Consider the following 23,484-nt stretch of genomic DNA (forward strand, 5'->3'; position numbering starts at 1 on the left):
ACTGAAATGGACAGATCATCTAAGCAAAAGATCAACAAGGAAATAAAGACTTTAAAGGACACACTGGACCAAATGGACTTCACAGACATATTCAGAACATTCCATCCCAAAGCAACGGAATACACATTCTTCTCTAGTGCCCATGGAACATTCTCCAGAATAGATCACATCCTAGGTCCCAAATCAGGTCTCAACCGGTACCAAAAGATTGGGATCATTCCCTGCATATTTTCAGACCACAATGCTTTGAAACTAGAACTCAATCACAAGAGGAAAGTCGGAAAGAACTCAACTACATGGAGGCTAAAGAGCATCCTACTAAAGAATGAATGGGTCAACCAGGAAATTAAAGAAGAATTAAAAAAAGTCATGGAAACCAATGAAAATGAAATCACAACTGTTCAAAATCTTTGGGATACAGCAAAGGCAGTCCTGAGAGGAAAGTATATAGCAATACAAGCCTTTCTCAAGAAACAAGAAAGGTCTCAAATACACAACCTAACCCTACCTAAAGGAGCTGGAGAAAGAAGAGCAAATAAAGTCTAAACCCAGTAGGAGAAGAGAAATAATAAAGATCAGAGCAGAAATCAATGAACTAGAAACCAAAAGAACAGTAGAACAGATCAACGAAACTAGGAGCTGGTTCTTTGAAAGAATTAACAAGATTGATAAACCCCTGGCCAGTCTTATCAAAAAGAAAAGAGAAATGACCCAAATCAACAAAATCATGAATGAAAGAGGAGAGATCACAACCAACACCAAAGAAATACAAACAATTATAAGAACATACTATGAGCAACTCTATGCCAGCAATTTAGATAACCTGGAAGAAATGGGTGCATTCCTAGAGATGTATCAACTACCAAAACTGAACCAGGAAGAAATAGAAAACCTGAACAGACCTATAACCATTAAGGAAATTGAAGCAGTCATCAAAAATCTCCCAAAAAACGAAAGCCCAGGGCCAGATGGCTTCCCAGGGGAATTCTATCAGACATTTAAAGAAGAATTAATACCTATTCTCCTGAAACTGTTCCAAAAAATAAAAATGGAAGGAAAACTTCCAAACTCGTTTTATGAGGCCACCATTACCTTGATCCCCAAACCAGACAAAGACCCCATCAAAAAGGAGAATTACAGACCAATATCGTTGATGAACATGGATGCAAACATTCTCACCAAAATACTAGCCAATAGGATCCAACAGTACATTAAAAGGATTATTCACCACGACCAAGTGGGATTTATCCCTGGGTTGCAAGGTTGGTTCAACATCCGCAAATCAATCAACGTGATACAATACATTAACAAAAGAAAGAACAAGAACCATATGATCCTCTCAATAGATGCAGAAAAAGCATTTGACAAAGTACAGCATCCTTTCTTGATCAAAACTCTTCAGAGTATAGGGATAGAGGGTACATACCTCAATATCATAAAAGCCATCTATGAAAAACCTACAGCGAATATCATTCTCAATGGGGAAAAGCTGAGAGCTTTTCCCCTAAGGTCAGGAACGCGGCAGGGATGTCCACTATCACCACTGCTATTCAACGTAGTATTAGAAGTCCTAGCCACAGCAATCAGACAACAAAAAGAAATCAAAGGCATCCAAGTCGGCAAGGAGGAAGTCAAACTCTCACTCTTGGCAGATGATATGATACTTTATGTGGAAAACCCAAAAACTCCACCCCAAAACTGCTAGAACTCATACAGGAATTCAGTAAAGTAGCAGGATATAAAATCAATGCACAGAAATCAGTGGCATTCCTATACACCAACAAGACAGAAGAGAGACAAATCAAGGAGTTGATCCCATTTACAATTGCATCCAAAACCATAGGATACCTAGGAATAAATCTAACCAAAGAGGCAAAGGATCTGTACTCAGAAAACTATAAAATACTCATGAAAGAAATTGAGGAAGACACAAAGAAATGGAAAAACGTTCCATGCTCATGGATTGGAAGAACAAACATTGTGAAGATGTCAATGCTACCTAGAGCAATCTACACGTTCAAGGCAATCCCCATCAAAATACCATCCACTTTTTTCAAAGAAATGGAACAAATAATCCTAAAATTTGTATGGAACCAGAAGAGACCCCGAATAGCCAGAGGAATATTGAAAAAGAAAAGCAAAGCTGGCGGCATCACAATTCCGGACTTCCGGCTCTATTACAAAGCTGTCATCATCGAGACAGTGTGGGACTGGCACAAAAACAGACACATAGATCAATGGAACAGAATCGAGAGCCCAGAAATGGACCCTCAACTCTATGGTCAACTAATCTTCGACAAAGCAGGAAAGAATGTCCAATGGAAAAAAGACAGTCTCTTCAACAAATGGTGTTGGGAAAATTGGACAGCCACATGCAGAAGAATGAAACTGGACCATTTCCTTACACCACACACAAAAATAGACTCAAAATGGTTGAAAGACCTAAACGTGAGACTACTGATAACCATAATATACTGTGAATTGTGCAATACTGTTGAATCACAGATCTGTACCTCTGAAACAAATAATGTAACATATGTTAAGAAAAAAAAAAGAAGAAGAAGATAGCAGGAAGGGAAGAATGGAGGGGGGAAATCGGAGGGGGAGACGAACCATGAGAGATGATGGACTCTGAAAAACAAACTGAGGGTTCTGGAGGGGAGGGGTGGCGGGAGGATGGGTTAGCCTGGTGATGGGTATTAAAGAGGGCACGTTCAGCATGGAGCACTGGGTGTTATGCACAAACAATAAATCATGGAACACTACATCAAAAACTAATGATGTAATGTATGGTGATTAACATAACAATAAAAAATTTAAAGATTATAAAAAAAGTAAAGTAGTTGTTACTACAAAAATGATTGGCCACCAGATTACTTGGTGCCTGTGGTACATGCTATTTGTAAACTATGATTGAATTCACAGTCATATCTCTGAGAGGGGAGTCACTCAGTCCAGAACATACTGGCTATGCCCAAGAAGCCATGTAAGGATAAAAATATATATTTACCTGGGCACCTGGGGGGCTCAGTCGGTTAAGCATATGCCTTCAGCTCAGGTCATGATCTCACGGTCCTGGGATTGAGCCCCACAGCCGGCTAGTGCTCTCTCTTTCTCTATCTCTCTAAAATAATCAAATAAAATCATAAAATACATATATTTACCATTTAATGTTTTGATTTTTGAGTTTTGAATTCAAATATGTATCTTTTTAAAGTTTTTTTTAAAGATTTTATTTATTATTTATTTGAGAGAGAGACAACGAGAGAGAGAAAGAGAGCATGAGCCGGGTAAGGGGCAGAGGGAGAAGCAGACTCCCAGCTGAGCAGGGAGCCCAAGGTGAGCCTCAATCCTGGGATTCCAGAATCATGACCTGAGCTGAAGGCAGACACTTAATTGACTGAGTCACCCAGGTGCGCCCATAATATGTATCTTAATAATGGATTAAGTATTTTTCCTAAGCCACTGTTAAGCATTTTTTTCAATACTATTTGATCAAGTTGGTGCCAAATCTACCTGTTAGTATAGAAAAGGCTATCTTTCTATATTTCTTTTAGACACTTGTATCTGGTATAAATAAACGTCCCGATTTCTCAATCACCGGCCAATGGGATGTTACCACTGAAAGGAATGGTAAAAAAGAATCAGCTATCTTTGATGCTGTATTGATTTGTTCTGGACACCATGTGTACCCCCACCTACCAAAAGAGTCCTTTCCAGGTAAGGCTGAAATTTCGTCTACCTCTACACATCTGGCATGAATGAATATCTTGATAATATCTTTTTTAATATATATAAAAGTATAGATTGAATTAAAAGATGCTTCTATCATATGTAATATACCTGGAGTGTTAAAGTTCCATATTATTGTGACTACATTCACCCATAAGTCTTTTACAGCAGTTTTCAGTTTTTTAAATGGAAACCAAATGATTCTTATGTTTCCCACTTTTCACTCAGGACTAAAACTTTTTAAAGGCAAATGCTTTCACAGCCGAGAATATAAGGAACCAGGAGTATTCAAGGGGAAGCGAGTCCTGGTGTTGGGCCTGGGGAATTCAGGCTGTGATATTGCCACAGAACTCAGCCACACAGCTGAACAGGTACCGTTTCTCAGATACTCAGAAACTATCTTTAAAGGAACAGAGACAGTTACCATTTGAAAGGTGTGCTAAGAAACTAGGGAAGGGGTAGTAGTGTGCAGGGTTCTTGACAGAAAGACTAGTGTTTCATACATCTCAGGTTCCCTCCATAACAGGGGAGGGTTGTTTTGTTTTTGTTTGTTTATTTGTTTGGATTTATTTATTTATTTGAGAGAGAGTGTGCAAGCAGGGGGAGGGGCAAAGGGAAAGGTAGAGAATCTCAAGCAGACTCCCTGCTGAGCAGGGAGCCCCATGCGGGTCTGGATCCCACCACCCTGAGATCATGGCCTGAACCGAAACCAAGAGTCCAGCTGACTGAGCCACCCAGGCACCCCAACAGGTGAAGTTTTAAATAGTTTGGTATGACAAAAGCAGAATATCAGCAAGGAGTGATGTTATTCAATAATCTTCTTCAGGACATTTGGTGTCTAACATGTCTGATCAATTCCTCCAAAACTAGTATGGATTTAGGGTTAAGATTATGACTCTGACACTCTTAAAGTCCATCAATCCCTCTGAGTGTCAGTTTTCTCATAAAGATAAATAAAACAGATAAAAATAGAACCTACTTTTTGAGCTTGGTAAGGAGTTAAATCATTTAAATACGATTTCATCAACATAGAGTTCTATATTCATTCATTCATGCATACGGTCATCCCATAGTTATTTGTTGAGAGCCTACTATGTGCCAAGCACTGGCTTGGGTTCTGGAGAAAAAGTAGAGAGCAAAACAGACATGATGCCCACCCTGAACTCAGAGTCTGGTGTAACAAATGGGTATTAAACAAGTAAATGCACAAATAATGTGAAAATTGTGAAAAGTGCTAGTAAAAAAAAGAAAAAGCATGCTGTAAGAGTAGATAATAAGGGTAACCTGCCTTAGACAAAGAAGTGAGGAAGGCCCTTTCCCGCTGATGACATTTAAGCTGAGAGCTAAAAGTTGAGAAAAGGGTTCAGTGTCAGAAGAGGACTCCAGGAAGTAGGTCTTGAAGCAGGAAGAAGCTTAGAGTCTCAAGAAACTGAGAAAAGACCCCTTCACTGCAGTGCATTGGGTTTGGAAAAGAATGGTATGAGGAGAGGTTGGAGAGGAAACAGAGAAGAGATCAAACAGGGACCATAAGGGGATGAGAAGGAGTTTGAACAAATGCCACCTACTAGCTTTGGAAGATTCTTTAGGGACTGACTGCCCAGAAGCCCACAGACAGGAATTTTATCTCTAGAGGCTGCTCCTTACTAATGTCACACTGGGCATCCCCAACATAGGTCCATTTTAAATGATGGTTTTACAACCAGTGAAGGAAGGAGATCATGACAGGACAAATGGTATAAAAATATATTCCTGTTTACCTGTTCAAAGCACTATACTGAAAGTATAGAGACACAAAGAAGTCCAAGTAATTTAAAATCTACTTGGGAAAATAATACATTGATATAATATAAATTAAACATAACCTCAAGAATTAAGTAGAAAGTCTTAAGAGTACAAGAGCTGCCACTGGAAAAAAAGATGCACAGGTGATTCAGGAACTAAATGCTCTGATTATGGAACTGCAGGCCTCACAAAGAAGGTAGACCTGAACCAGTCCTTGAAGGATATTTATGAATCATATGGTTGAAGAGTTGTCAAAGGGTGTTGTTGGAAGGGAGAATAGCATATGCGAAGGGATGGAGACAGGAGTGAGTACAGCATATTTCACTATTGTGGTTCATCTTGTTGGAATTGAGATAAATAACAATAAAAATTTGTGTAATGCATTATGGTACTCCAGTGCCTGCATATAAATGTGCTCCTTTGATTGTAGAAAGAAAGCAGACCAGGTTTTATTATGCCCATTTTACAGAAAAGATAACTGAGGACTAGAAATGTCAATTGTCTTCTTGAAAGTCATAGAGGAAATTAATTAAGTGTTAGAGGACTGAACACCAGATCTGATTCCAAGGAACAGAGTAGCTATAGGAATTGAGAGAGGAAAGAAAGATTGGAGTCAGGTTATGTCATATTCTTTAAGGAATTGAATGACAGGCTAAAGAATTTAAATTTCTTTATAAATAATGGTAAATCACTTCAGCATCTTGAGCTAAGGAAAGATATGATAAAGATATAGTTTTAAAATAAGATTTATCCATTAGTTGCATATATGATAAATTAGAGGAAAGAAAGACCAATTTCAGAAGCTCTCAACAGATTGATCCTCTAGTCTCTCCTTCTTTGCTTGGCTTCCCTTATAAAAAATACTTTGAAATGGCATTATATTTAAAAATTCTTTTTAAAAATGCCTGAAAACCTACACAGTTAGGGATTATCATGATAGAAGGGGAGTTAAGGAACACATTCTCCATGTCAGGCAATGGTGGTCCTATTTCATGGTAAGCACACTGCATGAACTCGCACACAGATTTGATGTGGCAGGTACTTATTATTTCCATTTTATGAATAAGGGAACTGAGTATTAGAGAAATTAAAGGAATTTTCTCCAAATCACATAATCAGTAAGTAGCAGAGCCATGATTTGAGCCTATGGTTCTCTGATGCCAAATTTCTTGCCTTCTTTTGGGATGGGGAAAAGCAGTTAAGTCAAAATGCCTATTTTGGGGTCATAATTGCTTGATTGTAAATAATGATCATCAGATAAGTGCTAGAGAAAATGTGATGAGAATTCAGTTATTGGTGACCTCCCCCAGAGAAGATGGCAGGGTTGTTGGTCCTAAGATGTAGGCTGGAGTGTACGAAGTTTATTTGGGAGAGCTCTCTGGATGAATACCTCTGAGGAAAGGGAAGGATGTTTCCCTCCACCCTATTCCAAAGCTATCCTTCTGAATTGTCCCAAGTTGGGGTGAGAGATTGGACCTTTATATCCCTGCATTAAACAGACACTGAAGGCAGGGAATCCAGAAAGAGAATAAGACTTTGGGTAAGGCCCCCTCCCCCCTTTTCAACGAAAGCAACTTTCAAAGAGGACTGACAGCTGAGGGCTGCCTCTGGTAACACCACCAGTAGCTAGTGTAATAACTCCATTCCAAAAGTCAGATCTGAGGGACATACCACAGTACCCACTACAAATAGTCACTACTTTAATGATTAAATTGCTGTTTTTTTTAAGGTCATGATTAGTTCCAGAAGTGGCTCCTGGGTGATGAGCCGGGTCTGGGATGAAGGCTATCCATGGGACATGTTGTTTATCACTCGATTTGAAACCTTCCTCAAGAACAACTTGCCGACAGCCATCTCTGACTGGTGGTACATGAAGCAAATGAATGCAAGATTCAAGCATGAGAACTATGGCTTGATGCCTTTAAACAGGTAATGCAGAGTTAATTATGATATGCCTGTTAACTTTTAGTTCAGTGTCAACAACTCACAATGTGTGTTGTAACTCCCAAACCAATCAAAATAATATTAGTGAAATAACCACATCTCACATTTCAGAGGATGAAGAACCGCAAACATTCAGAGTGATTTCCTGTTTCACAATCCTCCTTGCCAGATTTGTACAGCTGGAAAGTTATATAATGAATCAGGAATTAGTCCCTCGAGCAAGGATAATAATAGTTAACATGTTTTAAGCACTTAATGTGACTCAGCAAGGCTCTGACATGCATCATCTCATTTTATCCTCATAACAACTATGAGGAGGTCTCTATTATAATCCCCATTTTAAAGATGAGAAAACTGAGGTTCAATGTAGTGAATAACTTTACCAAAATCCCATAGCCAGAGGGAGAAGAAATATTCAAAATGAGCCCAGATCTGCTGACTCCAGAGCCCTTCACTCTTAACCACCTTGTTCTACTGCCTCTCACTTCATGGCAAAGTTCAGTTAAGCAAAGCAGGACTTTCCCTGTGCTACGCTCTCATCACCTGCCCTTAAGTGAAATGTGGCCACAACACCTGCATCTTCAGTATCCTCCTCACTCTCTCCTATAATATCCCCCTAGACATATCCCTCAGACACATAAGAAATTACTTTGATGTGTGGTGAATAATCCAAATTATAAACTGTTTACATCAAAGTTAACTTACTCAACAAATATTTACTAAGCATTTATTATGTGTTAGGTCTTATTTGTTAAGCCCCGTGAATACAGCTATGAACAAAACACACAAAATGCCTGTCTTCATGAGCTTACTTTCTAGTAGGGGAAACAGACAGGAGACAAACAGCAGAAGATCATATGCTGATATGTACTATGGAGAAAAGAACAAAGCAGGCAGAGGTAATGGGGAGCGCTACTAGCATCCCCAGAGGAGGCCTTACTGAGAAGGAGACTTTTAAACAAATTCCTGAAGGAGCTGAGGAAATGAGCCAGGCAGATGTCTGGGAGAAAGTATCCCGGAAGAAATGGTTAGGACACTGACTCTTCAGGGCCTCTTCAGGGCCATGACTGGAATGTTCAATGGCCTGCTCTCCCTGAGGGAAAAGGGACTAAGGGACAAAAAGACATCAAAATAGCCAGATGGCATTGGGCCTTGTAAGCCTTCATAAGGACTCTGGCTTCTACTTTGAATGCAATGGGAAGCCAGAGCAGGCGTCTGAGCAAGCCAGGGACTAGATCCAAGGTAATCTGAAGAAATTAGTCGACGCTGTGGTCATCATTCAGTGTATAAGGATAGGTCAAGGAAGGAAGTGAAAAGACTAGGTAAGAGGCTATTGTCAAAAACCCAGATGACAGAAGTTGGTGACTTGGACTATGATTGTTAGCAGCAAGTGCTCAGAAGTGGTCAGATTTGGGATATATTCTAAAGGTAAACCCCCAAATAGGATTTTCTGTTAGATTGGATAACAGATATGAGAACAAGAAAGGAGTCAGGGATGCCTTCCAGACTTTTGATCTGAGCAAAGATGCAAGGATGGAGTTGACAGTTACTGGGATGTGGAAGACCACAAGAGGAGTGAAGTTTAGTTTTAAATATATCAAAGTTGAAATGCCAATTAGTCATCATTATAGAAGAATGTTAAGCAGCCTAGGGATACACAAGACAGTAGGGTGATTGAAACCATAAGTTAAAAATGTGGATTCAACAGAATATAGATAGTACTTTAAGAAATGAAACCAGATGACATCCCTTAAAGAATGAATGTAGATGCAGAAGACAAAAGGTCTGAGGGCTGACGTCCTGGGGCATGTCATTGTTCAGAGGTCAGGAAGAGGAGGAGAATTCAGCAGGAGACAAAGAAAGAATAGCAGGTGGGTAGGAAAGGAATGGAGAGAGAGAGAGAGAGAGAGAGAGAGAGAGAGAGAGAGGTGATGACCTGAAAGCAAAATGAAGACAGTGTTTCAAGAAGGAGGAAACCATCAACTGTGTTAAACACTGCTGGTAAGTTGACTAAAATGAGAAGTGACAGTGGATCATTGGATCCACAGTTTGAGGATCCTGGTGGCCTTAACAAAAGCAGTTTCAAGGTGACAGTGGGTCATCAGCCTGATGGCAGTAGGTGTAAGATAAATGGCAGGTAATTCTCACAGTTGAATCCAGCCTTTTTCTAACCAGATTCCAACCCATCTCATTGTCTGACTCAGTTTTGTCCCCAGTAGACTCTCCCTGTGGCTTTCTCTCACAGCTCCCATAGTAATATAAGAGCAAAGCCTTTTCCTTCAGTGTTATTCACATTCACCCCAAAGTTCAGATTTATCTGCACTCACTAAAGATAGTGCTGCACAAAAAAATAATCAAAAGCTCTCCTTTTCAGACTTCCACTGACCAAAGATTCAAACTAGCCCCCTCCTCCTTCTGGCCTGTATAAATTCCTGGAACTCCCTCCCTCACCTCACTTGTGCCTTTGTCTGCAAGGGGCTTAATACCCCACCCCTATCAGAGAGCTCAGCCTAGATCTTTGTATTATTTTGGTCTCCCAATGACCCGAGATGGACATAACAGTTATTGTCACTCCAGATGAGAAAGATGAGGCAAGAGAAATTAAGAAGCTTTAATTTGATCAAGGTTCACAGTTAATAAGAACTGAAGAAAAAAAATCCAAATACCCAGGTACTCTAATTTAAGATCTTTCCTGATACAGCTGTAACAGGGGATAGGGCCTGGGTGCTGATTCTGGGATTTGGAGCTCTGTGGAAGAGAAGAGAACGATCACAGGAAATAGAGAAAGGATCAGCAAAAGGCAACTTGTCTTACTTCACAATATTGCCTTACTTCAGTTTTGTTCTTCAACCATATTGGTGATACTCCATGGCACAAGGAAAAAAGCTTAGGTAGTTTTCTCCTTCCTTATGAATTTATTATTAATTAATTATTATGGAGCAATAAAACAAAGATAAAATATTACTGTTCTATTGGTTGTCTTTATTTTCCATACAGAACCCTGAGGAAAGAACCTGTGTTTAATGATGAGCTCCCAGCTTGCATTCTGTGTGGCATTGTGTCCGTTAAGCCTAATGTGAGAGAATTCACTGAGACTTCAGCCATTTTTGAGGATGGGACGGTGTTTGAGGGCATTGATTGTGTCATTTTTGCAACAGGCTATAGTTACGACTACCCCTTCATTGATGAGTCCATCATTAAGAACAAAAACAATGAGGTCACCTTGTTTAAAGGCATTTTCCCTCCTAAACTGGAGAAACCAACCATGGCAGTGATTGGTTTTGTCCAGTCCCTTGGGGCTACCATTCCCACAGTTGACCTGCAAGCCCGCTGGGCAGTACGAGTAATAAAAGGTGAGTAGACTAAGAAGGTCATTAATGGGGAAGAGGGATGCCAATAGAATGCCTTTGAGTCTTTGTGAAAACAGTAATCTTAATAACAAGGGGAGAATCCTAGGTCCCATCCAGTTTGGAATCTATAATTCTGTATTTTTGGTACTTTCTTTTATAAGCATTTAAAAATATATCATGTTGGATTATCATATGCAATAGTACAAGGTATTATTCAAGAAGTATTTTGTGATTTATAACTCCTTAGAGCTGTTAACTTTTATTAAACTTAAGAACACTGGAGCTTCTGGTCTTAAATGCATTACAATTTTATAAAACTGTGATTTCAAAACTCAATAGAATGACCTTGTTTGAAAGGTTAATAAGAGAAGGTGTTTCCAAACCAATATCCAGCCAACTTCAAATATTCACAGTCATGGAAAAAATTATGATTGCTGGAAAGACAGTGTCTTTTCTGCTCTATATTTTCCCCTGTCATGTGCCAGATAAGAACAAGCAGTGGATCATTAGAAGCAGAAAGTACTAGGTGTAGTAGATGATCAGTCTCTAAGGTAGAGGAATACTAAGTTCTTGTATTAAAAAAATAACAACAACAATAAATTCGATTGGGGTCAGGCAAGGAGAACGGGCAGCATCCTCCAACAGAAGTTATGAGGTTCAGATTCATATTAAGTTTCGAATGCAGTTGTGTAAAGATTCAGATCGTAAGACCAAAAGTCAATGGTTATAGAACAGAAAAGATGTCAAAGTTTAATATACAAAGTTTGTTTGGTCCTAGAGGTATAAAACTTCTGGAAAAGGTTGATTAGCAGGTCTACTTCCTTTGAAGCCATATGTAACTGGTCCTACCTGATTTGCTGGGATTTAAATATTCTTTTATACAAGAGAATGGAAACTGCCACTATGTATACCGAGACACCTTTCACCACCAGGCTGTCATCAACAAGATAAAAGTCACCTATATCAGTGATCCCTTTATATCTCCTTCACTCTTTCCTCCAAGGCAGAAGTTTTTTTCCTTAAATCTAAAAAAGAAATGCGGATATACCTTTGGCTGTAAACTATTAGATAACATTTTAAAAATACAGCTGAGGGACTAGACTATAATCCTTAAAACTAATTTTAAACATCTGCTAACTGGTTTAAGAGCAAACATACAAAGATAAAGAGCTATTTGGTTCCTGGTTTTTAATTATGTCACGTTTCATTTCTGAGAAAACTGGAAATGATTTGTATGTTTGCCTCAAAATGACCACCTGTTGATTTGCTCAAGATTTTATTTTGCTAGGCAATGACCCCCCAAAAATGGAAATACTAATGTGATATATAAATCATTATTAAGAAGGAAAAATTGCAGGCTGACCTTATGCCAGACTTATTTTACTATTATATGTTTCCCATTTTTTTTTTTTTAGGAACTTGCACTTTGCCTTCTGTAACAGACATGATGGATGATATTGATAAAAAAAGGGGGAAAAAGCTCAAATGGTAAGAGCACCTATTGTAAAGAGAGTCTAGGGTTTCCATAGAAAAATCAGAATCTGTGAATACTTGTAACTATTTTAGTCTTAAATGGTCCAGAGTGAAGTCATTAGGGTGACAGCTATGAGCTAAGTTCATCCATTCAACAAGGATTTATGGAGGATTTACTTTGCACCTGACACAGGACTCAGTCCTGTTTCATCCCTCCATGGCTCTTGCAATATATGACAGAGAGAAGACCCAGAAAGGATTGGAAATCAGAGGAGTTTGGGAGTGCATGAATGTGGACTTCTATTTTCCAGCCTATGAATCCTCTAAGGTACAAATGATGCCTCCAAACAGATGGCTCTAAGAAACATGACTCAGTAGATGAGAATAGTCAGGAGATCAGAGCTCTAGTCCTACATCTGTCACTAATTAGCTCAGTGGCCATGAACGAACTTCATGAGTAAGAGACAATTTCCACATGTGAATGGGGATGGAAACGCCTTTCTCAGCTGCTGAGCAGTACTGGGGAATGTCCAGATGAGATCAGTATTCAGGTCTCTTGGAAAAAGCTACAAAGTGCAGAATAAATAAGCAAGGTCCCCTTACAACACAAAGGATTGATGTTGATTCCTTCTGATAAAAAAGCTATGGGGCATTTTCCCTGTTCTTGTTCCTATAAGACATGTACCAGAGCTTCGGTATCCACAGTGCTGTTTCCTCTTCCCACCTCTAGGTTTGGCACCAGCGAGACTGTACAGACGGATTATATTACTTATATGGATGAACTTGCCTCCTTCATTGGGGCAAAGCCCCACATCCCATGGCTGTTTCTCACAGATCCCAAATTGGCTGTGGAGGTTTTCTTTGGCCCTTGCAGCCCATACCAGTTTAGGCTGGTAGGCCCAGGGAAGTGGCCAGGAGCCAGAAATGCCATCCTGACCCAGTGGGACCGGACCCTGAAACCCATGAAGACAAGAGGTGTCGGGAAACCTCAGAAGCCTTGCTTGCTTTGCCGTTGGGTCAGGCTCTTCATTCTCCCTGTTATGTTCATTGCTGTTTTCTTTGCATTGATCTAATTATCATTCCCCCCAGGCTTCTGAAAGTTACTGACAAGAAGGAACTTTTCTAGTTAAAAATTAAGAATTTCACACCTCCTACTTTCTTATTCAGCAGGCACTAGTCAGTAAAACTGTACTATTTCCAGGCTTTTAAATAAGCCTCTATAAGAGTCATGTGATAATCTAAAGGGAGCACTAATTATTTCTCTTTAGGTTTCCACTAACATTTCATCATCAGAATTATGCTCTTCACCTCTAACCTCAACCATCTCCCAAAACATTTTGACGTGATTCCTTTTCTCCTTCAATCAAGGTTTGAATTACATACTTCAATCTAAACAAAGAGCAAATTCAGCGGAATAGTTATGATATTCTCCAGCCACCCCTGCAAACTATTTGCAGGAGGATCAAGTAGAGAATTTGGCTATTAATTCTATTTTTGTTTATACCAAATTCCCCAGGCAATGCATCCTGATCCCTGGCCAAAAATTATAGCATGGAGACCTGGTCTATAATGAATCCTAACAAGAAGTAACTTAACATATCTATATTCTTAATGAGGACACAAATTTTCCAACATGTAGCAGCAAAATAATATCAACAACAATGAGTAGAACACTAAATATACCTTTCTGCTGAATGAAATGTCTTAAAAAAAATAAACATTTAACCAAAGTCATGACCAAAATCAAATGCTACCTTTATTACATGAACTTTTGGGGTAACAGCATAAATCTAAAGTTCTATTTTTAAAAGTATTATCACATTGTATAGTTAAAATTTTGATAGTTAACATTTTTAAAGCTTGACATTATAGAGCAGATCTGTCCATGTCATTAGTCACCAGAAGGCTCTATAGGTAGTTACATCACCTATTTCTTATTACACTTTCACTTCTGAAGCAGCAAGATACATATATGAGAAAGGGACAGAAGACCACATTTTTCTGTAATACTCTCTTCTTCTTCTTTTTTAATTCTCTTTATTTTTTTGTCTTTGGAGCTAAGATCTATCAAGGATGTTGTTCTACACAATTTTAAATATTTCCCTTTCCCTAATTGTTTAGGGTAGCAAAGTAACATTCTGCTTTTTAGGTCTTCTCACAAGATGTGAAATATTCCCAAGTGTTCCCAAGTGAAACAGAACTTTTCTTGAAACTCCGTGTCCTCTATGGAATCAAATAATGAAAAATTAATGACAGCCCATAGAGTTTATTTTGTTTGATGTTATCAATGCTAGTCCATAAAATAAATTGCATATAAAATTGATGTAATCCAGGGGCACCTGGGTGGCTCAGTCATTAAGCATCTGCCTTAGGCTCAGGTCATGATCCCAGGGTCCTGGGATCGAGCCCCGCATCAGGCTCCCTACTCAGTGGAAGGCCTGCTTCTCCCTCTCCCACTCCCCCTGCTTGTATTCCCTCTCTTGCTGTCTCTCTCTCTGTCAAATAAATAAATAAAATCTTTAAAAAAATTGATATAATTGTTTTTCCTCATATGATTATTTAAGTTTTTGTAAACATTAATTGACTCATAAAGGATATAATATTCTTCCTAAACCAATGTAGCAAACACATTCTCTTAATTGTCCTATTAACATCAATCTATTTCCATGCTAAATTGAACTATTGCCAATGTTTTAATTACTTCTACACACGACAGTAATTACTTTCAATCATTCATTTTTGCATATTTTACTGATAAAATTAAATATATGTTTATACCTTAACAGACATACAATTTGAGTTTATGAAGAACAAAAGATCTTTTCACTCCCAATTTCATCTCAAAATTCTTACCAGGACTTCAAAGTACATAGTCAGATATTATGAATACAACCAAATAAAAATTGTCTTTGCAGCAGACACAGCTTTGCTGATTAGATCCAAAGCTGAACTGCATGATCACAGGGTTGTTGACTACACCCAGTTTCCAGGATGGGAAGCAAGAATTTGAAGCAGGCTTTTGGCTCTTCAGCCCTTCTAGAGGTTTCAAGCTTCTGACACCAAGCAGTCATTCTCAGCCAAATACTAAACCAAACTTCAATGTATATATCTACCTATCTTCTTCTCATTCCTCTGTTCCTTTCTCCTTCCACTTTATCTTCCTCTTCTTTCTTATTATTATTCTTACTTCTTTCTCCCTTTTTCTTTCTCTAACTTCTTTGTCTTCCTTCTTTCCCTTTGTTCTTTCTTTTACCTTCTCCTTTAGTAGGAATGATCGGAGGTAGGAATATTCACTTTGAAGGACTCTTGGATCTTCTGGGATAGTGTCCCAGATACTACCCCAAATGGACTTTCAAGAAGTGAGTATATTGGGATGCCTGGGTGGCTCAGTCAGTTAAATGTCTGCCTTTGGCTCAGGTCATGATCCCAGGGTCCTGGGATCAAGTCCCACATGGGGCTCCTTGCTCAGCAGGGAGCCTGCTTCTCCTTCTGCCTGCCATTCCCCCTACTTGTGCACTCTCTCTCTCTGACAAATAAATAAATAAAATCTTTTTAAAAAAAGTGAGCATATTCCCCTACATGCAATTACCCAGCCAAACTCAACGTTACATGAGATCCAACCTCACTGTTCATTCCAGTCACCGCTCAACTGTTAATTCTATATAAAAATACAATCCTTTGTCACTCTCTACCTCCTGTCCTGCGTTTTCCCCATGGCATCTGACATAGTCACCATGTGTTTGTGAGTGATCTCTCCCCTCACTAGAAGTAAGCTCTGTGAGAGCAGAAACATTTTGTCCACAGCTGTTCCCACAGTGCTTGGAACAGTACCTGGCACCTCGTATGCAGCCAATAAATATTAGCTATTCTTGTTGAAAACAGGCATTATTCAGCCTCAGTCAAATGTTCCAGACACAAAGCATTAAGTGTAAGGTGATAAGAAACTGTTTTGCTATGGGTGGCTCCTTTAAAATGTAGGTTTTATTATTATTCGGGTATGGTGAGGCCAACAGACCAGATGATTGCCATTGAAAAGATGGGTTTTTAATACTCACAGATCCCAAGAGTAGGAGGCATGCCCACACCACAGTCACCAGGGTCAGACAGGAGGCAGAAAGAAGAGAAAACCTGGGCAAGAGCCTTTATTGGTTTTTGGGGGGAATTTGGGGTTTTTTCTATGAGAAGGAACAGGGAGACTGTGTAAGCAGGTTTAGGACTGGCTGGTTTGAACAATTTCAGCAGGCTCTGGGGTGTAGGGGTTGTCCTTATTTGTCTGATACCTGGAGTGTGAAAGCCAGCAGAGGAGGGACTGGGGGTGTGAGCTCTGGATGGGTTGCTGTGCTTATGAAAGCCTCACTCCTTGGGCTAGGTAAGTTTTTTGTTATCTGTACGGATTAGCTAGCCCTGGGAAGGGCAGTCCTGCTGCATCCAGCAAGGCTTCAAGATGTCAAAGCATCAAAAATACTGACTAAAAAGACATGATTAATACAAGGTCAAATCTGCACTGGGTTGGTGCTGGAGGGAAAAGCAGGAGTCAGACCCTAGAGAAGGGAGGGATTCCTAAAACCAAGTGACAGGGATTGAAGTGAGGTAGCAAAGCCAACTCACTAGAGCCTACATTGGTGGCAGAGGCCACCAGAGGCTTGGAGCAGTTATATGACATGAGTTTGGGAACCTTCAATGGTTGTGTTGAGGGCCACTGACAACAAAGGTTTCTACTCCAAATGAGACATCTAAATATACAGCTTCTCAAGCCGGACACCCAGGCATAATCCTTGATTTCTTTCTTTGCCTCACATAGTAGTTTGCTAGCACTGCCATAACAGAATACAACAACCTGAGCGGCTTAACAGAAATGTATTTTCTCACAATTCTGGAGGCCACAAGCCCAATATGTAGGTGTCAGCAGGGTTGTTTTCTTCTTGTCGATGATGACTTTTTCCTCCCTGTGTCTTCACATGGTCCTTCCTCTGTGTGTGGCTGTGTTCAAATTCCCTCTCCTTATAAGGACACCAGTCTTAATTAGGCCCACCCTAAGACTTCATTTTAACTTAATCACCTCTTTAAAGACCCGATTTCCAAATACAGTCACATTCTGAGGTACTAAGGGTTAGAACTTCAACATAGGAATTTGGGGAGGACACAGTTCAGCCCCTGACACCTCACCACCTGCCAATCCACAGCGTCAGCGAATATTTTCACTTCCCTCTACCTCCACAACCTCTACCCTGGTCCAGGCACCATTAAGTCTCCCCTGTGGTTCTAAGAGCTTCCTAAGTTGTGTCTCTGCTTCCGTTCCTGCGGAACGGAACTGTGCAGCAGTTCCACTAACTGTGCAGCAGCAGAAGTGATCTTTCTCAAGCATGAATGGGATCTTGTCACTGCCATGCTTCAACCTTTACAATGGTTAACCATTGCAATAAATATGAAACCCAAGTGCCATCATGACCTACAAGATCCCACTCTACCTTCAACCCCATTTGATACCTTTCTCCTCCTTTTCTATATTCCCAGGACATTGGCCTTCCTTCCCACTACATTCATTCCCAATTGACAGCATTTGTTCTCTCTCTCTGCCTGAAATGCTTTATCCCAAGATCTCTGCATAGCTAACACTTTCTTATATTCAGATTTCAATTTACACAGGACAATCCCAAAAATGAGATGCCTTCCCTGGCCACCCAGTTTACATCAGCACAACCTTCTTTCAAATCATCCTATTTTGCGTCCTTCTTGGCACTTTCATTTCTGAAATCATCTTACTCATCTTTTTTACTTGTTTACTTTTCTCTTTCTATTTTTTTAGATTTATATTCAATTAATTAACATATAGTGTATTATTAGTTTCAGAGGTAGAGTTCAGTAATTCATCAGTTGTAAATAACACCAGTGCTCATTACATCCCATGCCCTCCTCAAGGCCCATCACCCAGTTACCCCATCCCCCACCCCCCACCCCTCCAGCAACCCTCAGTTTGTTTCCTATAGTTAAGACTCTCTTATGGTTTGTCTCCCTCTCTGATTTCGTCTTGTTTTATTTTCCCTCCCTTCCCCTATGATCCTCTGTTTTGTTTCTTAAATTCCCCATATGAGTGAGATCATATGATAACTGTCTTTCTCTGATTGACTTATTTTGCTTAGCATAATAATCTATCATCCCCTTTCTCACCTGCAACTAGGATCTAAACATAAATATTGCTTGTTTTATTCTTCACAATATCTTCAATGCTTTCAAAATGCCTTGCACGTAGTAGACACTTAGTGAATATTTATTAAAATAATCAATAAATCTGCATGTATATTGGCTACACACATTTAATACACATTCTTAATACATAATAACTTAAATAAAACTAATATGTTCCTTCTAAAGTCATTTTTATTCAGTAAAATAAATAATATTGTTCATTACTTACCTTCCAAATGTCATATATTCATTATATAAAATGATACGTCCATTGGTATTTGGGTAATACAATATAAATTCACTTTTATTGCTCCTAAGTATTATGGTTGCCTTTCATCAAGGAGACTAGTATCAAAATCAACCTATCATAACAAATTATGTCAATAATATTAAATCAATAAATCTTACGTGTTTTCTTAAGTACCTTCTTCTAATATCCAATCTATTGTTCTTGAAAAGAGGTTTAAAATATGTAAAGTGATAGACCAGGTTAAAGTCAAATTTGCACTCTATTTGATTTTTCATATTTATAAAAGTAATTGGGAATACTTAAAAGACACAAGAAGTTATATTCTTAAAAACAATCCCTTTTTGTATGTCAGAGGGGGAGACGAACCATGAGAGATGATGGACTCTGCAAAACAAACTGAGGGTTCTAGAGGGGAGGGGGGGAGGGAGATGGGTTATCCTGGTGATGGGTATTGAGGAGGGCACGTTCTGCATGGAGCACTGGGTGTTATGAACAAACAATGAATCATGGAACACTGCACCAAAAACTAATGATGTAATATATGGTGATTAACATAACAATAAAAAAAACAATCCCTTTTTATCAGAGAAAGACATGTATCATATGACCTCACTGATGTGAGGAATTCTTAATCTCAGGAAACAAACTGAGGGTTGCTGGAGTGGTGGGGGGTGGGAGGGATGGGGTGGCTGGGTGATAGACATTGGGGAGGGTATGTGCTATGATAGTGCTGTGAATTGTGTAAGACTGTTGAATCACAGACCTGTACCTCTGAAACAAATAATACATTATATGTTAAAAAAAAAAAAAAGAAGATAGCAGGAGGGGAAGAATGAAGGGGGGGAAATCGGAGGGGAGACAAACCATGAGAGACTATGGACTCTTAGAAACAAACAGGGTTCTAGAGGAGAGGGGTTTGGGGGATGGGTTAGCCTGGTGATGGGTATTAAAGAGGGCATGTACTGAATGGAGCACTGGGTGTTATATGCAAACAATGAATCATGGAACACTACATCAAAAACTAATGATGCAATGTATGGTGATTAACATAACATAATAATAAAAAAAAGAAAAAGATAGCAGGAAGGGAAAAATGAAGGGGGGGGAATTGGAGGGGAGACAAACCATGAGACTATGGACTCTTAGAAACAAACTGAGGGTTCTAGAGGAGAGGGGGGTGGGGGGATGGGTTAGCCTGGTGATGGGTATTAAAGAGGACAGGTACTGAATGGAGCACTGGGTGTTATATGGAAACAATGAATCATGGAACACTACATCAAAAACTAATGATGTAAAGTATGGTGATTAACATAACATAATAAAAAAAATCCCTTTTTTTTACAATTATTCCAACTGAAGACTTTCCTCATTTTGAAACTATTTGAGGGCTAGAAGTCAACTAATGAAAAGAAACCCATGTTACTATGTCTTGTGGCAAATCAGCTTACTGCGTGAAGTCCAGAACTACATGGTTAACCTGGTTCACTATTCTCACCATCTCTAGGAGATAACATTACCATTCCCCAAGCTACTTTATATTGACCTTGTCCTTTTTTCAAAAAGAGCATGTAACCTGGCCAGGACATGCTCCTTGCTCATATCACTGATGAGGAAATATATACGCAAAGAAATAGTGATATATCCATGGATCTTCCTTCCCCGGCAGGCTGCAAGCTAATCCTTATGAAAAAGCATAGGAGGGAAGCACCTATAATCTAGAAAAACCATCTATCTGTTGACAGTTTCTTCAGGTTAAGATAACACTGTCTAAGGGTCCCTAGGTGGCTCAGTTTGTTAAGCATCTGCCTTTAGCTCAAGTCATGATCTCAGGGTCCTGAGATTGAGCCCTGCATTAGGCTCCCTGCTCAGCAGGGAGTCTGCTCCTCCCTCTGCCCCTCCCCCATTTGTGTTCTCTCTCTCTCTCTCTCTCTCTCTCTCTCAAATAAATTTTAAAAATCTTTAAAAAAAAGTAACACTCTTTAATAAAGGAAATTCTGACTACAATTTCTAATCCTTAGATGGTGCCTACACTGCTCAAACCTTCTCCTAGAGACTTTTGTTTCTACTGTATTCACAACTTCTCACAGACTCAGTTAACAGTTTAAATATGGTTGAAGCCCTGACGATAAAGAGCTTGCTAAGTTGGAAATATAAACCGGTCAGGATAATTGCCCATTTCTGATTGCCAAAAGGATTAAGCTGTAATGCTATAACCTATGTGCAAACCTATAGCTTCCTGCATGTTGTGTAACTGGGTGGGTGTCTGACAAATAGAGATTTCAATTCTGGTTGAGTCCATGACACAGGTATGTAGAAAGCCCACAGCACTCCCTGACATTGGAACAAACTATGGTGGTAATGAGGTTTTACTTTGAAGTTACTGGCTTGCCCTTTGGCTTTTGTGCTGCTTAGAATATTTTCTGTGTCAGAGCGCCTGGGTGGCTCAGTTGTTAAGTGTCAGCCTTCAGCTCAGGTCATGATCCCAGGGTCCTGGGATCGAGCCCCGCATTGGGCTCTCTGCTCGGCGGGAAGCCTACTTCTCCCTCTCTCACTCCCCCTGCTGTGTTCCCTCTTTCGCTGTGTGTCTCTCTGTCAAATAAATAAAATCTTTAAAAAAAAAAAAAGAATATTTTCTGTGTCGCTCAAATACCCACTGCTTTCATATTTCTTCTGCTTTCACATTAATCCCAATAAATATCTGTAATTTACTCTTAATAAGGATTGCTGAAAATGTAACCTCTCCTAAAGGGAGTATATTTCAATATCTCTTTTAGGTTATTGGTACTCTACCCCTTGATACACAGGAAGGTAGGACATCAGTTATAGGCTGGTGTGAAGGGAACAAAGCCCCAAATCATGCAGGCTACAGGCTTATGTAACTAACCTGCCTATTCCAGTATTAACACCACAGAAAGGCGGCCAGTGGTAAAAATTCCAGTGTCCAACTTAGATCAACTCATAGTTGATATCCAAGAGGAGGACAAGTTGATTTTTTGGTCTTAGCAATAATGATGACAAGATAATGAGTTTCTAGGTGGTAGCAATAGTCAAATTCTTGCAGAGTTCTGGAAGAACACTGTAATTCTAGATGGCCCACGCATTTAAATAAGAGTCTCACCAGAAGCAATAGCATGTAGGAAAGATTCAGCATCTAATTAAAGAGGAGAGAATACTGCTAAGAACCAGACAATATCAGAGTCCTGATCAAGTGACCTAGGGATCAGAACGGAAGTTCAGTTCTGATTTAAAACACAAAGAGGGTAAAAGCCCAGTCATAGAGAACGAGTGTGTTAGTCCAGGGTTCTTCGAGAAGGATATGCCAAGACAGGAGTAACCGAGCCAGGATTTTGTTAGGAGAAAGCTGTGAGAGGTAACAGGGTGGGAGCACGGAGACAGGAACAGCTGTCAGATAGGGAGGTAGGTCTGAACAAAGCAAAGAGGTTAGGAGGGCTGGGTGAAGAGTCCTAGACCACTGAGCAGTCTAAGAAAGGTGTGTCAAGGCCAGGCCTTAGGAGAATTGCAGATCCAAAGTTGGGCATCAGACGAGTCCTGTGTCTATAAGGAACAGACCTGCTTAGTGTCCCTGCCACCCTCAATCATCAGCTGGGAGCAGCTCAAATGAGCAAGGATGGCCTCAGTTTAAAGGCAGTGTGCAGTGACCAGCTTGGGTCCTTGGTCAGTTATGCTTCCTATAGTTGGAAATCTGTGCATTCTCGTGGTTGCCAGAGTGCCAGTGCAGTAGGATTTCTTAAAAGGCTTGGTGAGGGAACAAGTGAAAAGCTTCTACTAGATACTAATATTACTAAAGCAAGACTCATCCCAGACCCTGCAGCCGGCCAGTGTGAACTTTCCACCCAGGGGCATGGATTGGCTCAAGGATTGGCTCAAAGACTGGCAGCAAAATCAACAGATTGAAAATTCTCTGTGTATAGGTGAACAGGTGCCTCTTTGTGAAGACATAACTGGAAATTATTAATCCTCCTTTTCCAAATGTATATAAATTCAGGGGAGGCTCTAAACTATCAACTTAAGACCCAGAGCTTTCAAGTAAGGAAATAATAACTTCTTGAAAATTTTCCAACAAGATAATGGCAAACTCCTATCTAAATGTCCATGTGTCACTTGCATCCTCAGAAAACACTATTCCCATCCAGTGTTTGATGTTATTCCCCTGACCTCTTCTCAAGTCTTCATCCTGCAAAACAATAAACAGATGGTACTGGAGGCAACATCATCTGCTTCTTTCTCAGACTGCTGCTCTGCTGCAAATAGCATTTTAATGATAATGCTTCCAGCCCCCAAACCATTACCATGTTTTCCAGTCCAAAAGGCTCAGTAAAAATTATACTACTTAGGATATAATTCATATTTTTTGTTAACAGTTATTAAATGTTTATTACATGCTAGAGTTTATCCAAGGCCTTGGGATCTACCAGTGAATCAGAAATTGTCCCTACTATTAAAAAGGTTACATTCTACTGGGGAAAAACAATCAATAAACAAATATACAAATTAATTTTTTAAATATCATAGAATAATAGAAAATAAAGAATATAATAAAATATTTTATCTTATTAGATTTCATGTTATTACACTTCTAGTAGTTATCATTATATATTATATTTAATATTCTTTTAAAGAATAAAGGAAACACTGGAAAGAAAGAATAAAGGGCCAAAAAGTGATCTGGTCCAGTCCTCTAGCTTTAGACCAAAGTGACCCAGGAAATATGCAATGTGGATGGTAACCAAGCCCAACAACCCCGCT

The 23,484-nt window shown here is 39.5% G+C and overlaps 1 protein-coding gene and 1 long non-coding RNA gene across 4 annotated transcripts in view; one reads left to right on the forward strand and one right to left on the reverse strand.

Moving 5' to 3' along the window:
- The window catches only part of LOC112828751 (flavin-containing monooxygenase 3), a 29,869-nt gene extending 15,056 nt beyond the window's left edge, over positions 1 to 14,813 (forward strand). For all 3 annotated transcript variants that reach the window (XM_025878019.2, XM_073900011.1, XM_073900010.1), the window contains 6 exons: positions 3,558 to 3,720; positions 3,961 to 4,103; positions 7,244 to 7,443; positions 10,456 to 10,811; positions 12,224 to 12,296; positions 13,012 to 14,813. In XM_025878019.2, the coding sequence (XP_025733804.1) occupies positions 3,558 to 3,720; positions 3,961 to 4,103; positions 7,244 to 7,443; positions 10,456 to 10,811; positions 12,224 to 12,296; positions 13,012 to 13,354 (1,278 nt within the window). In that variant the 3' untranslated portion in view covers positions 13,355 to 14,813. The remainder of the gene's footprint in view (positions 1 to 3,557; positions 3,721 to 3,960; positions 4,104 to 7,243; positions 7,444 to 10,455; positions 10,812 to 12,223; positions 12,297 to 13,011) is intronic.
- The window catches only part of LOC141374006 (uncharacterized), an 86,813-nt gene that overhangs the window by 13,714 nt on the left and 49,615 nt on the right, over positions 1 to 23,484 (reverse strand). The gene's annotated exons all lie outside the window — the stretch shown is intronic.

The sequence above is a fragment of the Callorhinus ursinus genome, unplaced genomic scaffold (assembly GCF_003265705.2).
Source record: "Callorhinus ursinus isolate GAN/ISIS: 27379988/994484 unplaced genomic scaffold, GSC_fseal_2.0 scaffold13, whole genome shotgun sequence".
NCBI classification, from domain to species: Eukaryota; Metazoa; Chordata; class Mammalia; order Carnivora; family Otariidae; genus Callorhinus; species Callorhinus ursinus.